Raw genomic sequence first — 14,502 nt, 5'->3', positions numbered from 1 at the left:
AGTAACGTACCCTATTCTAGTTAAAATTCTATTACTACACTATGTTTGTTTTGATTCGCTATGAAAGTTTGACAGATAACATCAGGGGTGTGTGGATTCATGCAGAACATGCAGGGGTGAGTGAAATAGCTTGGGACTGCTTGGGACCGTTGTTCTGGTACTGAGTGAGCCAAAAATAATAATGATTTTCTTCGGGACCCAGTGGTCTTAGAGTTACCTCTATGGTATAACCATAGACGTAAATCTAAGACCAGCAGGTCCCGAAGAAACGTGCTCAACTTTTTGGCTCAGCTCTGGTACTATCTTCGGTCCCAAGCTAATCGATGCACCCCTCGAAACATAGGAAAATCCACGAACCCCTCATTTTATATGTCAAACTTTCATAGCAAATCAAAACAAACATTTTGTAGTACTAGAATTTCGACTAGAATTGGGCACGTTAATTGATTTGCTTGGGACCAATAGGCTAGTCAAGTAGTGAGCCAATTTAAAATCGTTAGTTTCGTATTGATTGTTGGTAAGACATACTTTGGCGAAACATGTATGTAAGCAAACTTTGGTGGCGTCATGGAGGCTCGAGCACTCCTGGCTCAGAGATTTTGGTGGGAATCAACTGAGAAAGAGCAAAACAGTTTTAAAGTTAAGAAAATTTTCAAACAGTTTTCCATTGGCTTAAAGAATCCAATTCGTTTCTGCACGATAACGTACAGGAAAAGCTAAAATGGTAAGAGTTCTCAAATCCACAGAAGATTTAAGCAGTTCTCACATTTCGTCGAGAGAGTCGAAATATTTTAAAAGAATATTAAACGCAATATTTTATAAAAGAACAGAGCTTACACACATTTATTTTTATTTCCGAAAAATCTAACGCGACCTACACCGCACGTTTCCACACATCCAAACACCATGGTCTCGGCTCACCTGCCATCGCTTTGTCGATGAATCTTGCTGCCACCCACTTTGACAGCTTCTTGTTCGCGCCCAAAAAGTGCAGTGCGCGCTGTCAAATTTCACTCAATGAGTTTGGATTAACTTTCTGTGTAGTTAGGTTGGATTTTCACGGAACGAAAACAATCGCTGCTTTTCGGTGAAAAATCTGTGGTTAGCCTCGTTCTAAGTGGTAAGTTAGGTTTCCGGGAGCTGAGTTTAATTGACCAAGATAGAAAATCGAGTAATTGCGTTGTGAGTTTTGCTGAAATTTGCTCATTTTCAGTTCGTGTAAATGTCGCTATGAAACGTAGCACTTTGACTGCTGGTTGGTAGATTATTGCACGGCGGGGCACAGCAGGAGGGGATTGAGAGGTTCAATCAACTCTTGGAGATTGGCTGGTGGCGCACGGAAAAGATGAATGGCAGTATCGTGAAGTATTTTAAATCTCCAAAAGCGGAGGAAGGAGAGCAGAAGAAAGATGAAAAAGAACCGAAAGTGGACGAAGGTGGTTCTGCGGAAGAACAGGCAGGGCCCAGTAAGGTAGTAGCACCGTCCAAAAGTGACGTCGATCGGATGATTGCTGAGAATATGGCATCGGTGTTGAAGTCGCTGAAGAAGAAGCGCAGTCACAAGTGCAGGAAGAGACGACGGAATGAGGACCGGAAGGAAGAGAAGGAAGACGAATGCCAACAACATCCGGATGAGGGTGGTGACGAAGATACAGTTGTAGAGCTAGGTGAAGAGAAAGGTGAGTGTCTGGTTTGTTATAGAATTAGATTGGTAGATTTGATGTTTTGGCTTGTAGATCCCCCGAGACGATCACCCCGCAAAACGCAGAAGCAGGAAGTCGACCTGGACGAATCGAAGGTGGAGCCAAAGCAGGAACAGGACAGCAAGAAAATGAATGCTTTTCAGGTGATGATGAGTTCGAGAAACAAAGCTATCGGTTCAAATTCTCCTGGAAAAGATGACAGTGGTGGGGAGGTGCTGAATCCGGAGGAAGAGAAGAAACGAACCGCGAATGTGAAACGGAAGCTCAAACTGGAGGAATGGGCGGAGAAGAAGGGTGCTGGAAAGCGTAGGCTACAGGAAGAGGCTGAAGAAGAATTTATCGCGAATCAAATGAATCGACGTGCCAAGCGATTTAAAAAATTGATTCGTAATATGGAAGTGCCGGAAGATGAAGATGAAGAAGCTGTCGTTCAGCAGAAGGAATCGCCTAGGAGAAGTGCCAGACCGAGGAAGGAGCAGTCTCCCAAAAAGGTTGGTTTAAAGTTGAATGAGAAGCGAGGTCGTCGGAGGTTTTCCTCGCATGATGACGATTCGACGCCGGCGTCGTCGGTCGTAGAAACCGGCGAGAATTCCCCAGCCAGAAAACCCGAGTCGGACGAGTTTGTGTGCAAACTAAATTCTCCGCTGAAGAAGAAGGACAGTCTGCTCGGGTACTTCAATAAGGTCGACAAATCGCCGGAGGAGGCGAAACCGTCGGAAGAGGTAAGAGGCAATAAATCTAGGCAATCGATTAGCAAGTAACTTCAAGAGTCTGTGAGCTTAACGATGTATTTATCTAATATAGACGAATTTTGAACCATTTGCTGCTAGTTTTGACTTGGTAGTATGTAATTCCGCGGGATAGGGTGGTCTGAACTATTGTTTGTGTGCTCGGAGAGTAAACAGTGCTTCGTTTTCCAGACTACACCGAAGTCGAAGCGTGGCCGCCAACGCAAGACTCCAGTGACCAACGACATGGAAGTAGTCGTCGTCGTCGAAGTTCAGGAGGACGCCCAGAATGAGAACGAGAGTCCTCTGAAAACAAGTGGACGGCCTCGAAGGTCTTGCACTGGGAAGGTTAAAGATTATGCCATTTTAAACGGAATCAGTCCGGAGAAGGAATCGTCCGGAACGAGGCGCGGTTGCAGGAAGGTGATCGTGACTCCGTTGAAGATCGTGAATGTGAATTCGTCTTCCGAAGGCATGAAAGTGGTCAAGTCACCTTCGCTGAGAAGCTTGGGTGTTGAGCCAGATGAGACGCCTAAGTCGACCCGGAATGTGAAATTGGCCCCACTGTTTGTGAAGAAGCCCGTCGAAGATCCGGAGAAAATCCGTGCTCGGCAAAAGTTCTTGATGTCTGGAATTCCGGAGAAGATGCGCCTGGAGATTGAAAAGCAGCGAATTTTTGAGGAATCAATTTTGAATGAGTCGCCGGTGTTTCCGCTGATAAGCCACGTTCAACAGCTGGTCTCTCCTGGTAGAAAGTGTGAGCGATCGCCGCTTCGAAAGTGTAAAATCAAAATCAAGCCAGAGTCGCCAGAGAAGCTCAATGATCCGGACAAAGAGGAAGAGTTCGAATTTTCTACCTTGAACAACTGCGACGATTCCGTCGTGGAAGACATCCTGGCTAAACTTATTGGCTACGGTGATTCTGAAGTGACCTATAGCTACAATCTGCCCAAAATAAGCAATGTGAAGGATATCGTTCGGGGGTGGAAGCAGACCTATAAACATTTTCCCGTTTTCAAATGCTATAGGCAATTCAAATCTATGTGCGAGGAACATCTGCAAGAGGAAGACCTTCCTCCGATGCTGCTGAAGGGTCGTATAGCCGTGGAGGACGTACTCCTGGACAATAGTTTGGAATTTGTCGAACAGAAACTGTCGTATCGCAACGGCGAGCTGCTTTTTACGGAGAAGTACAAACCGCTTAATCCGGATCACATACTGGTAAATTGTCAACCGGCAATCGCCTTGAAGAAATTTCTCTCCAGCTGGAAGGAAGACCGCACTGAAAATCCGTATGATTCCGAAGACGAATTCGAGAACTCCAATTCCAGCATGTCGTCTAATTCGACGCACATTCTCAATCACATCGTCTTAGTCGGCCCTTCGGGATGTGGAAAAACCTCCAACGTCTACGCCGTGTCCAATGAGATGAATTTCAACGTCCTGGAACTTAACGCCAGCAGTCGTCGAAAGGGTAAGATCATCCTCCAGGAATTACAGGAAGCCACCCAAAGCCACCAAGTCCGCAGGAAGGACGAAGCCGTAGATGTTTTCAAAAAATCCCGTAAGCCAACCAAGGCCAAGACAGAACCTCGCACGTCGTCCATCGATTCTGAAGGCTCTTCCGGATCAAAGAAGCTCTCGTTGATCCTGATCGAAGACGCTGATATCGTGTTTGAACAGGACGATGGATTCGTTGCAGCTATAAACCAGCTAATCGCCACTTCCAAACGTCCCATTGTACTAACCACGACGGACCGAAATTGTCCGCATCTGACTCGATTTATCTCCAACAATGTGATCCGCTACGTCGCCCCGGGAATTTCCCATATCGCCAAACTCCTTTCCATCATGGCCTTGGTCGAAAACGTCCATTTGGATCAATCGGAGCTGGCTCGACTGTACGCTCTCAATCGGAAGGATCTCCGGAAAACCATCAATGAACTGCAATTCTTTATCCAAAGCGGAGGCGATCGCAGCCTCGGGAGTCAACCGTTGCTTGTGGAAGAACCGGAACTCCGTTTGTGTGAAGAAAAACTTCCTCCGTCGATGCTGGACGATGACGCTTCGCGACAATCGACCGCTTCCTCATGCCACTCGGACGAAACTGCCCCGGCTCGGAAACATGCGTCCCTGTTCCGCCTGTTCAGCCGGAACCAGAACGAGCAGCAACTGATCCGGGCGCCCATCAACTTCGACAATCTGTGGTGCAATATGGAGCGGGTGTTGACGTTGGCTCGTCCTGCCGTGTCGCTCGCTGCTATGCCTATCAAGCGTAAGAAGGGCAGACCGCCAGCGGCTGCGGCGGCGGAGGTGGTTTTGAAAGATCATAAGATCACAGAACTGGAGGAGTTGGTGTTCTTCTACGAGAATGTTTCGACGGCGGTGTTGATCCAGAGGGATTCCCGGACACGCGAGGACAGATTGGTAGACCATCTGGAGGAGGAGATGGCGCATGAATTGGTCGAGAGATGCTGGGAACGTTGGTTCGAGGGGGAGCTGAAACCCGCGCCGAAGGATAAGCGACGCAGCGGTGTGGGAGCCATGTGCTACGACAGTCTGAAGCAGTTTGACGGCGATGATTGGTAAGTTTTGACTTTGTTATTGGATTTTCTTACTCGGATGAAAATTCTCGAATCCAAATATAAAAAAAAAAAATCGCTCCAATGTTGCAAATTGCAAAATACCTATTTGACAGTTTGTCTGTCGCTGAAGGTAAATAAGTTGACTTTACCTGGATTTGAAAGTCCTCTTAACGTACCCTCAAGTCTTTCGGCTTGTCTAAAGAGAATAAGATTCGTTTAGAAGAGACCGCTTCAATTGGTCCGATAATTGTATGAATATCCATTTCTAGAACCGCTCTTAATTTCCTCCCTCATTCCCTAGCCAAACGATCTCCACCTACATTGGCATCAATTCGATACGAACCCGTTCCACGTACTGCGACTACGAACCGTACCTGCGGACGATCTGTCGCTGTGAACGGGAACGATCCCAAGTGGAACGACGAGGCAGCCGGTTCTACCACTACTTCCGCAATTTCGTCAACTGCAATCCAATGGTTAGCACCAATAATGCCGGTAGCAGCAGCAGCAGCATGTCCCAGATAACCAACTTTACTGTTGACCATTTCGATGTTCTGAGCACTCGCTTCGAGGAGGAGCTGATTCCGAGTCAGATCACCCAGGCAGCTTTGGGGGATTCATCCGAAGAGAGTCGCTAGAGAGCCGCGCAATCGTGTTACTTAGGACAAAAGTCAGTTATATCGTTCCGTTCGTTTCCCCTTAAGGACTCACACTAGTGTAGGTAGTAATATTTATTCAAAAAAAAAAAAAAAAAACAAAAATTCTCGACACAAATTCGTCTCAAAATAAGTAATAATCTATATAACCGGTGTTACACGATGTAATAAGCATATCTCTCCCCGTTCGTTGGTGATTAATAAAAGCAAAATTAATCGTAGTACTGATTGACAATGTCCTGCTGTTCGTGTTTGATCTGGTGGTGCTGCGGAATTGGATGCTGCTTCAACAGTCGATCGACGCCGCAGTGCACGGCTCCGCCTACCCCGGCGGGTGAGTAGCCGGAATTGTTGGAATCCCGTCGCTTTCGACTATCGCGGAGCATATTCTGCCGCGAGTGCTTGATGAAGCTCTGGATGGCGGTGAAGATCGGTTTCCGGTTGGCTTCGGCATCTTCGGCGCTCTTGCCGAGGTTCAAGGTTTTCGTCAACAGATCGATAATGCCGACGCTGTTTCCGAACACGTACTTGGTGTATTCTGAGGGGATTGATGGTAATTAGAACGTGGCCCGTTTGTGGAGCACCACAGAGCAGCAAATACTTACGCCCGTTGATGGCCGATTTTCCGCTCCAACTGAACTGGCACAGCACTTCGTAGGTTACGAGGGCTTCCATCATTTTCTTGATGTTTCGTTGGCGGGGTTGCGAGCTGTCCACTTCCTGGTGCAGTCGAATCATCTGCGAGAATGGAGAAGGTTTTCAGTTTGGTTCAGCTCAGTTTCGGAACATACAACCAGGGACAACAACATGCCGAACAATGAGATTCTAATGTTTTGCAAATTACAAAGATAGATATAGTGACCGGGCTGGTAGTGGGTATCTATCTATCTATCTATATATATAAAAATGAATTTCTGTCTGTCTGTCTGTCTGTCTGACCCTTATAGACTCGGAAACTACTGAACCGATTGGCGTGAAAATTTGTATACAGGGGTTTTTGGGGCCGTGGAAGGTTCTTATGATGGTTCGAGACCCCTCCCCCTTCTGTAAGGGGGGGGGGGCTCCCATACAAATGAAACATAAATTTCTGCATAACTCGAGAACTAATCAAACAAATGGAACCAAATTAGGCATGTGGGGGCGAGTGTGGAGGTATAAGGAGATAATCATAGGGGGTAGACCCTTAGATAATAGGGGGGGGGGCTACGTACAATATAGCATGCTTTTTTTTTTAAATCGGCGCATAAACTCAAGCTAATATTGAATCCCGAGCAAGACCGGGCACACTCAGCTAGTCTATATATAAAAATGAATTTCTGTCTGTCTGTCTGTCTGTCTGACCCTTATAGACTTGGAAACTACTGAACCGATCGGCGTGAAAATTTGTATGCAGCGGTTTTTGGGGCAGGGAAAAGTTCTTATGATTGTTTGAGACCCCTCCTCCCTATGTAAAAGGGGGCTCCCATATAAATGAAACATAAATTTCTGCATAACTCGAGAACTAATCAAGCAAATGGAACCAAATTTGGCATGTGGAAGTCATAGGGGTTAGCCGCTTAGATAAGGGGGAGGGGGGCTACGTACAATATAGCATGATTTTTTTTTAAATTGGCGCATAAACTTAAGCTAATATTGAATCCCGACCAAGGCCGGGCACACTCAGCTAGTGTTATATAAAAGTAGTGACTTTAGTGTCATAAAACAGTAAAAAAAAAAGTGCCCAATAGTGTCATTTATTGGTTGGAATGATATCACAGACAAACAGACATAACACATTTTGTTTATTGAAAAATTCAACTGACAATTACTGTCTAAATTAATAAAACTTAAACTAAATAGTTACGGTCAACGGTACGGAAAAGGCCAAGTAGCCGATGACGAAACACGTCAGCTGATACATTGAAGTCGAACATATAAAAAAAGTTGTTGAATTGCCGGCTGATTGCTCGAATTGGCAACTCCGTGGTTCCAAAAACAGAAAGTCGCGTTGACGAAGAGACCTCTCAGGGGCATACATATTCAGCTGTGACAGCAGTGTTGGGCAGTCAATGTCACCTGTAAGCAGCTTTCCAGCGAACATAGCTTGAGCGACCGTCCGTCTCACCTCTAATGGCTCGATTCCCAGGAGAAGGCAACGCTCCTCGTACGGTGGCAAGTTCGTTGGGTCACGCCAGTTGAGGAAACGAAGAGCATATCTCACAAACTTGCGTTGAACGGATTCAATTCTAGTGATCCAGCTAGCATGGAAAGGGCACCAAACAACTGAACTTGACTCCAATAAGGATCGCACAAGCGAGCAGTAAAGTGACCTGAGACATAGCGGGTCACGAAACTCGTAGGCAATTTTGAAAATAAAGCCCGATTGTCGATTAGCTCTGGAGATGATGCCATTGTAGTGGATTCTGAAAGTGAGTCTGCAGTCCAAGGTAATGCCGAGATCCTTTATGTGCTCTACACGAGCAAGATAGCGTCCGTAGAGAACATAGTCAAACATGATTGGTTCGATTTTTCGGTGATAGGAAATAATGTTACATTTTTCTATGCTTAGACTCATCAAATTTCTTGAGCACCAGTCAGCAAAAATACCTAACATATTATGAAGATCCCAGCAGTCCGAGAGGCTTTTAATAATTTTGTAGATTTTAGTATCGTCTGCATAGAAAACGCGGCATCCTGATGGTATCAGCAAGGCGATATCGTTTAAAAAGATCGAAAATAGTAGCGGTCCTAGGTTACTGCCTTGCGGGACTCCCGAGTTGTTTGAGAGAACATCCGATTCGGACGCGCCAATCTTGACATGTACATAGCGATTCACTAAGTAAGATCTGAACCAATCCACAGCAGTTGACGAGATGCCAAGTATCTCCAGCTTGGCCAGCAAGATATTATGGTCCACCGTGTCAAATGCAGCTTTTAGATCCATATACGCAGCATCGACTTGCCATCCTGAATCCATGCATCGCAGACAGTTAGAAGTGAACTGCACCAGGTTCGTGGACAAGGAGCGCTTCGGGTAGAAACCGTGTTGTTCTGTATCGATATAATTTTTGCAGCGTGCGAACAGAGCACCATTTATGATAATCTCGAACAGTTTTGAGCAGGTACACAGGGAGGTGATTCCACGATAATTTATGACATTCAGTTTATCTCCTTTTTTGTGCACTGGGAACAGATAAGAAAGTTTCCAGCGGCAGGGGAACTCACATTGCTGTGCCGAGAGATTGAATAGCCTCGCAAGTGGAAGGCAGAGATTGGCTACACAACGTTTTAGAACTGATGACGGAATGCCGTCAGGTCCGGAGGCGAACGAGAGCTTCAGTTTGCGTGTTGCGGCTATCACCATGTCTTCTGAAATGCGCGGAATAACGAAACTAAACACATCACGTGGCATCCCAACAGCAGCATCCAGCACTTGTGTTGGCGAAGCGGAGAAATCGTTGAACACTTGCTTGAAATGACGAGCAAACAAGTCGCATTTTTCTCTTTCACTATTAGCCGAGTCATTCCCGAGAAACATGGAACAAGGCAACCCGGATTCCTTCCGTTTTGAGTTGACAAACGACCAAAAATTTTTCGGATTCGTGCGAAGGTTCGCTTCCGTGCGTCTCACGTGTCGATTATAGAGAAAACGATTGTAATTTCGATAACTACGACTCGCAAAATTGAACAGTCGTTTGTAGTACGGCGAGCGAGAGTTACAATACTTTCGGAGGGCGGCAGAGCGTTGACGTTTTAGCACGCGTAGGCGTGGGTTAGACCATGCAGGCTTTAGCGGAGGTCGTCGAGCTGGGACAATGCGGAAAATAGCATCTTCCAGTGCAGCACTGAAAAAATCCACTGCATCATTCACGCTAGCGGCAGTTTCGATAAATTGCCAATCAATTTCCGCAAGTGCATTGTTCAATGCAACATAATCGGCCCGGCGAAAGTCCAAAGAGTAGCACTCAGATGACGGCGTAAAAAGAATCGGCGCAGGTAAACTGAATGACACGACAAGAGCGGGATGATCGGCATCTAGATCAATCAGTGGCTCGACCGGCAAGGAAACAGAAGTGCCCGGTAGTGCGGAATCATTTGCCAGGACAAGATCTAGCAAACGTCCATTTCGGTTCGGAAAAGTATTCACTTGTGTGAACCCGTAAAAGTTAAAACCGTCCAAAAGAGCACAGTAAGCAACCGGCATATGCGAAAGCAGTGGATCAATTAATGGTGTGCCACTGTCTGTAAAGCGCCACTGCAGACCAGCTTGATTGTAGTCACCAAATACGAAAGCGGGAGAGCAGGGACTTAATTGTGACGAAATTGACCCTAACGATTCCACATGCTCACGGATGATCGTGCAGTCGTTTTTGCGGTCGGGAGGCAGGTAGATTGCGCCTACACTAAGCTTGCTTTGTGGAAGTTCTACGACAATCCACAGCTGTTCCAGTTGACTGGAAATGGGTGACGTACTTACGTAGCTGGCTAGTCTAGTAGATACTGCAATCAGGACTCCGCCACCGCGCGATTTTTGACTATTTAGGGCAGACCGGTCAGTTCTGAAGACGGAATAGAGTGACCCGAAAAGTTGCGATGAGTAAATTCGGTCGTCCAGCCACGTTTCCGTCAGCACAATCAAATATTTCTCAATGTAAAACATCGTCGCTAAAACATTACCGCCATCTGTTGAGAACACTGTGGTGGGTAGTACGCTCAACAGATGGTGGTAGTGTGAAAACGTCAAACGTAAGGGAATTGACTATGCGCGCCACAGGTGGCGGTACTACCAACTACGATACTTTTAAATTGACCGTTAAATGCTTGTTCGATGAACAACTTGCGAGTGTTATGTCTGTTTGTCTGTGATGATATGGTTATAATCTTTCATTGATTGCGACCCACTTCGAGAAATTTTCTCCCTTTGTACTTATTTTTCTACCAAGATTTTTTGAAAACAATCAAGTTGATTATAAGCTCAGACCGCGAGATTGGTGGGAGGCTATTCATTTACTACGTAGACAGTTTTTTGGGATTCTTGACCCCTCCCCCCTCCCCCTGCATAGACAATTGTCCACATTTTTTTTTTTTTTTATAGGCCGTGGATAATTGCCAACCACCCCATAAACTGTCTACGTAGTTTATGAACAGCCCCTGATTAGAACAAAAAATGTTGATGAGAATTGAAAAATGTTGTTGAATGTTTGACACTTATTTTGTTCGATCTTAGACACATTTTGACAATTTTAACACAATTAATCTAGGATATAGAAACTTCTGTATCGGTTCAAAAAAAAAAGACAAAAAGAATATTATGTCTGGGACCTAGACATTTTACTGGAACGAGGAAAATTTTCCAAAATGGAAAGACCACGGTCAGATAAAATTTTGCATGCGTCTAGGGCTTAAAAAATCAATACTGAAAAAAAATATTAGGATTCTGGGAGCAGTTTTAGAGATTATGGACCGAGATGTCCAAAACAAACCAATTAAGAAAATTTCTTGGTTGTATCATGAAGGAAGAAAATTCATCGCACGAGAAATATCCAATCAAAATTACATTTACGTTTCCTGGCAGTTTTCTGATTATTTAATAGGAACTCCTTGCTTCCTATGAAAGATTCTTCCTTTCGACGATTTTTGGTTTTAGGTCCCATTGAAGTTTATTGAATTTACCTTGATCAAATTTAACCTCGAAGATCAACTTAATTTTGTTTGAAAAGTTACTTGTACTTCATTTCGATGTTTTCACGATGTTCAATGAAATCATAAAAAAATGCGCCTAAATGCAGGCAATGGATAACAACTTTCACGGCCGTTGGATCCGACTCATACACTGAAAAAAGTCTTCCTTTAGTTTACATTAGGAACGCACATATTTTTCCAATAACAAAAATAATGATTTTTATCTGAATATCACATAGCATAAGAAATTCTACATGAGATATAGATTTCATTTGACACATAACGTTCATGTGCTTTAGTGGTGCAATTTACAATTATGGAATCACATGAAAGTTATGTGAAATTCACATGGATATTCTCCACTGGTTATGTGATTTATTTTATGAGTGTACACGGAAAAAAGTTTTCATGTAGTTTCCATTGGGAATGCACAAAATATTTTTCCATTAACAAAACCAATGATATCTATCTGAATTTCATATAACATTCATGAGTTCTATATGATAAATCCCTTAAATTTCATTTGAGACATAAGGTTCATGTGATTTTGTGGTGCAATTCCCAATTATGATATGACATGAAAGTTATTTGAAATTCTAATGAAAGTTTGCCATTGCCAAGATAACAGATGCCAGATTTTTCAAACAATGTCTGGTAGTGCATACATTTGTCTGGTTGTGCCAGATAAATCTGAAACAAAAACTTCAAATATGAGGAAAATCGAGAGAGGTTTCAAACTATTAGTTTACATTGGTCTATTAGTATATTAGTATACTTCATAGACTGAGTAAATATTTCGCCGATTTTCCTCATATTCGAGCAAATTTTTGAAGAACACGTAGGTAAATTTTACTCAGTTCATGAGTGACCTACGTTTCTGCGATGTTAATAATACATAATAATGTTCTTGAGAAACGACCCAGTTCAAAGAACTATCGTACCCAATTCAAATGCAGTGAATTTAAACATTTATTATTAGATACATCTGCAAACGGTCGCAGTGAATAAATCCAATGGATTCCAGTAACTGCAGTAGGTACTCACCATCTGTAGCAGGAACTGCTCGTTGTCTGTACAGTGATCGTTCAAGTCCAGAAAATCGCTGACAGTCCGGATCGGCAGCTCCGGTACTTCGGGGAATGTATCGTTATTACTGCTGTAAATAGTAGTAGTTTGTTGAGCCACGGCTGTGCCGAGATTAGTGGCCGCTGCTGCAACCGCCGCGCCCAAACCTCCAATGAAACTCGCATTATCCAAGTGCTGTACAAGTTGTTGCTGCTGCTGAATTGATGGGCTCGTTTGAACGGTGGCCGTCGTTGCCATCGGCGCTGCTTGGTGATGGGTGGTGATCATCTGGATGGACTGCGACGGTATCGGCGTTGGTGGCTGAGAAACACTGACCACCGTCGGTTGCGGCTGGAGGTTCTGAAGGTTTTCGATCGGAACCGATATTAATGGCATCGGAATCATAGCGCTTGAATTGCTTGCAACATTCGCCTGGGGGTCTACTTCTTCGAATTTGTTAATGAAGATGGCAATAATTTTCGTGAGGCCGTCCAATTTCGTCTCAACTCGGTTAAGGTTCTGATTGACCAGGTGGACTTCCCGTTGAAGCGATTTGATGCGTTCCTCGATAATCTGATACCGCACGTCGTTGTCCGAGTTGGACGAAGACGTCGCTTGGTTAGTGGATGCACCATCTACTGTAAGGGATATGTCCGGTTCCAGTTTCATAACTGCCGTATCATCTTGGAGTTCATAGTTTCGAAAAAATCGCTCACTGTCCCCAGTTGTGTAGTCTTCGTCTTCCGCGGTCCTGCCGGAAGTCGACGGGAAACTCGAATCTTGCGATTGCTCCGCTTCCTGATCCTGCTGTTGAATGCCTCCTGCAAGGTCTCTCGAATGCGTTCTCTGATGCTTAGTCAGGCGGTACTGCTCCCGAAATGCCTTATCACAACTTCCACATTTGTAGGGCTTTTCGTCGTTGTGAACTTTCAAGTGATAAGACAATGTATTGGATCTTGTAAACAATTTGCCGCAGAAATTACACTCGTAGTTCCGTTCGTTATCGTTCTCATCGCTCACCCCGACATCGGGGACGGCTTCTATTCCTCCGGAACCACTCATCAGCGCATTTATCGTCTCTTGCAGCAGCGGATCATCATCCGTTTGCATCATCTGCAGTTTACCGTCATCTTCCACCTGCTGGTTCCGTTGTTCCTGCTCATGGTGACTCGACAAATCCTGCTGGTGCTGCTGTTCCCGCATTACGTCGGAGACACCCTCCATTATGAGCAGTTCGGACGTCGTAGACGAATCACCTATATCGATCGGTTCGTGCTTCACAACAGCTGCCATTGTCCTTGTTGACCACTACTTCGCATGGACATCTTTCTTTCCACGATGAACGAAAATTTTCCCTTCCCGAGGCCAAAGCGAAATGCTACTCACTCGAATGCACAGATGAAGATCCCGTTATCAATTCAATAATTGATTAGACGACTGCTGACTATCCGCGCAATTGATAAGGTTTGCTCTTTTGTTGTGATGTCACAGTTACTAACACGAATAAAGATACGAAATTGTTATTGAAAATCGCGAGCTGCTGACGCGGAATTTGATAAGAGAACTACGAAATTCTAGCCAAACAACAAACACCAGAATCGGGAAACGTCAAAAGTTTTGTTGACAAAAACTTGACAAAAAGATGTGAGCCGATATATACCCAATGCACGGTTGTTTAAAGAAACCCGAGACGGTTGGAAATGTACCCAAATACAATTGGGTTCTGTAATTTTGAAAAATATATCGGTTACTACCGTAAAAAAAAAGAACCATAGAGGTACAAATAATGTATTGTAACCATACAATAGAATTTATTGTATATAAAATGAATCTTACTGTTCACCACGATAAAAAAAAGTAGAAGGGTCTGTGCCTAGGGGCACGAACGGAAGCTTGACGTAGGACCGCTAGAGGACGGAATATATTTGAAAAACAATTAGTTCTTTTAATTGATCAATTATCTATTATCTCAACTCTTTCCGTTTTTGAATTGTAGGCGTACCAAATTTGTAGTATTTTTTTTTCAAAGAGAAAGTTGATTAAGAGAATCAATCAAAATCACTTGCACCCCTGCTTCCAAGTTTGGTTACAAGTTACTCTGAAG

The 14,502-nt window shown here is 44.4% G+C and overlaps 2 protein-coding genes across 2 annotated transcripts; one reads left to right on the top strand and one right to left on the bottom strand.

Annotated features, from left to right (window-relative positions):
* The first annotated feature begins 1,003 nt into the window (after positions 1 to 1,003).
* elg1 (enhanced level of genomic instability 1) lies at positions 1,004 to 5,907 on the top strand. The gene is made up of 5 exons (XM_065223738.1): positions 1,004 to 1,120; positions 1,214 to 1,679; positions 1,737 to 2,425; positions 2,624 to 5,016; positions 5,318 to 5,907. Exons 2-5 carry the CDS (start codon positions 1,346 to 1,348, stop codon positions 5,652 to 5,654), a joined length of 3,753 nt encoding a protein of 1,250 aa, XP_065079810.1. The 5' UTR covers positions 1,004 to 1,120; positions 1,214 to 1,345; the 3' UTR covers positions 5,655 to 5,907.
* On the bottom strand, positions 5,778 to 13,761 carry LOC135702718 (zinc finger protein 40-like). The gene is made up of 3 exons (XM_065223761.1): positions 12,378 to 13,761; positions 6,278 to 6,410; positions 5,778 to 6,210 (listed from the first exon to the last, which is right to left on the bottom strand). Exons 1-3 carry the CDS (start codon positions 13,689 to 13,691, stop codon positions 5,885 to 5,887), a joined length of 1,773 nt encoding a protein of 590 aa, XP_065079833.1. The 5' UTR covers positions 13,692 to 13,761; the 3' UTR covers positions 5,778 to 5,884.
* Positions 13,762 to 14,502: the final 741 nt, after the last annotated feature.

Source organism: Ochlerotatus camptorhynchus, unplaced genomic scaffold (assembly GCF_037179485.1).
Source record: "Ochlerotatus camptorhynchus isolate MF236.1 unplaced genomic scaffold, CSIRO-AGI_Acam_v1.1 ptg000196l, whole genome shotgun sequence".
NCBI classification, from domain to species: Eukaryota; Metazoa; Arthropoda; class Insecta; order Diptera; family Culicidae; genus Ochlerotatus; species Ochlerotatus camptorhynchus.
This window is presented reverse-complemented; position numbering and strand designations above follow the sequence as displayed.

What these genes read in the sequence shown, in the direction of transcription:
- elg1 (XM_065223738.1), top strand. Translation starts at nt 1,346, where the DNA reads ATGAATGGCAGTATCGTGAAGTATTTTAAATCTCCAAAAGCGGAGGAA. An exon ending in AGGCGAAACCGTCGGAAGAG is followed by an intron (nt 2,426 to 2,623) that starts GTAAGAGGCAAT and finishes TTCGTTTTCCAG; the next exon opens with ACTACACCGAAGTCGAAGCG. An exon ending in CAGTTTGACGGCGATGATTG is followed by an intron (nt 5,017 to 5,317) that starts GTAAGTTTTGAC and finishes CTCATTCCCTAG; the next exon opens with CCAAACGATCTCCACCTACA.
- LOC135702718 (XM_065223761.1), bottom strand. Translation starts at nt 13,691, where the DNA reads ATGGCAGCTGTTGTGAAGCACGAACCGATCGATATAGGTGATTCGTCT. An exon ending in AGCAGTTCCTGCTACAGATG is followed by an intron (nt 6,411 to 12,377) that starts GTGAGTACCTAC and finishes CCATTCTCGCAG; the next exon opens with ATGATTCGACTGCACCAGGA. An exon ending in AAAATCGGCCATCAACGGGC is followed by an intron (nt 6,211 to 6,277) that starts GTAAGTATTTGC and finishes CAATCCCCTCAG; the next exon opens with AATACACCAAGTACGTGTTC.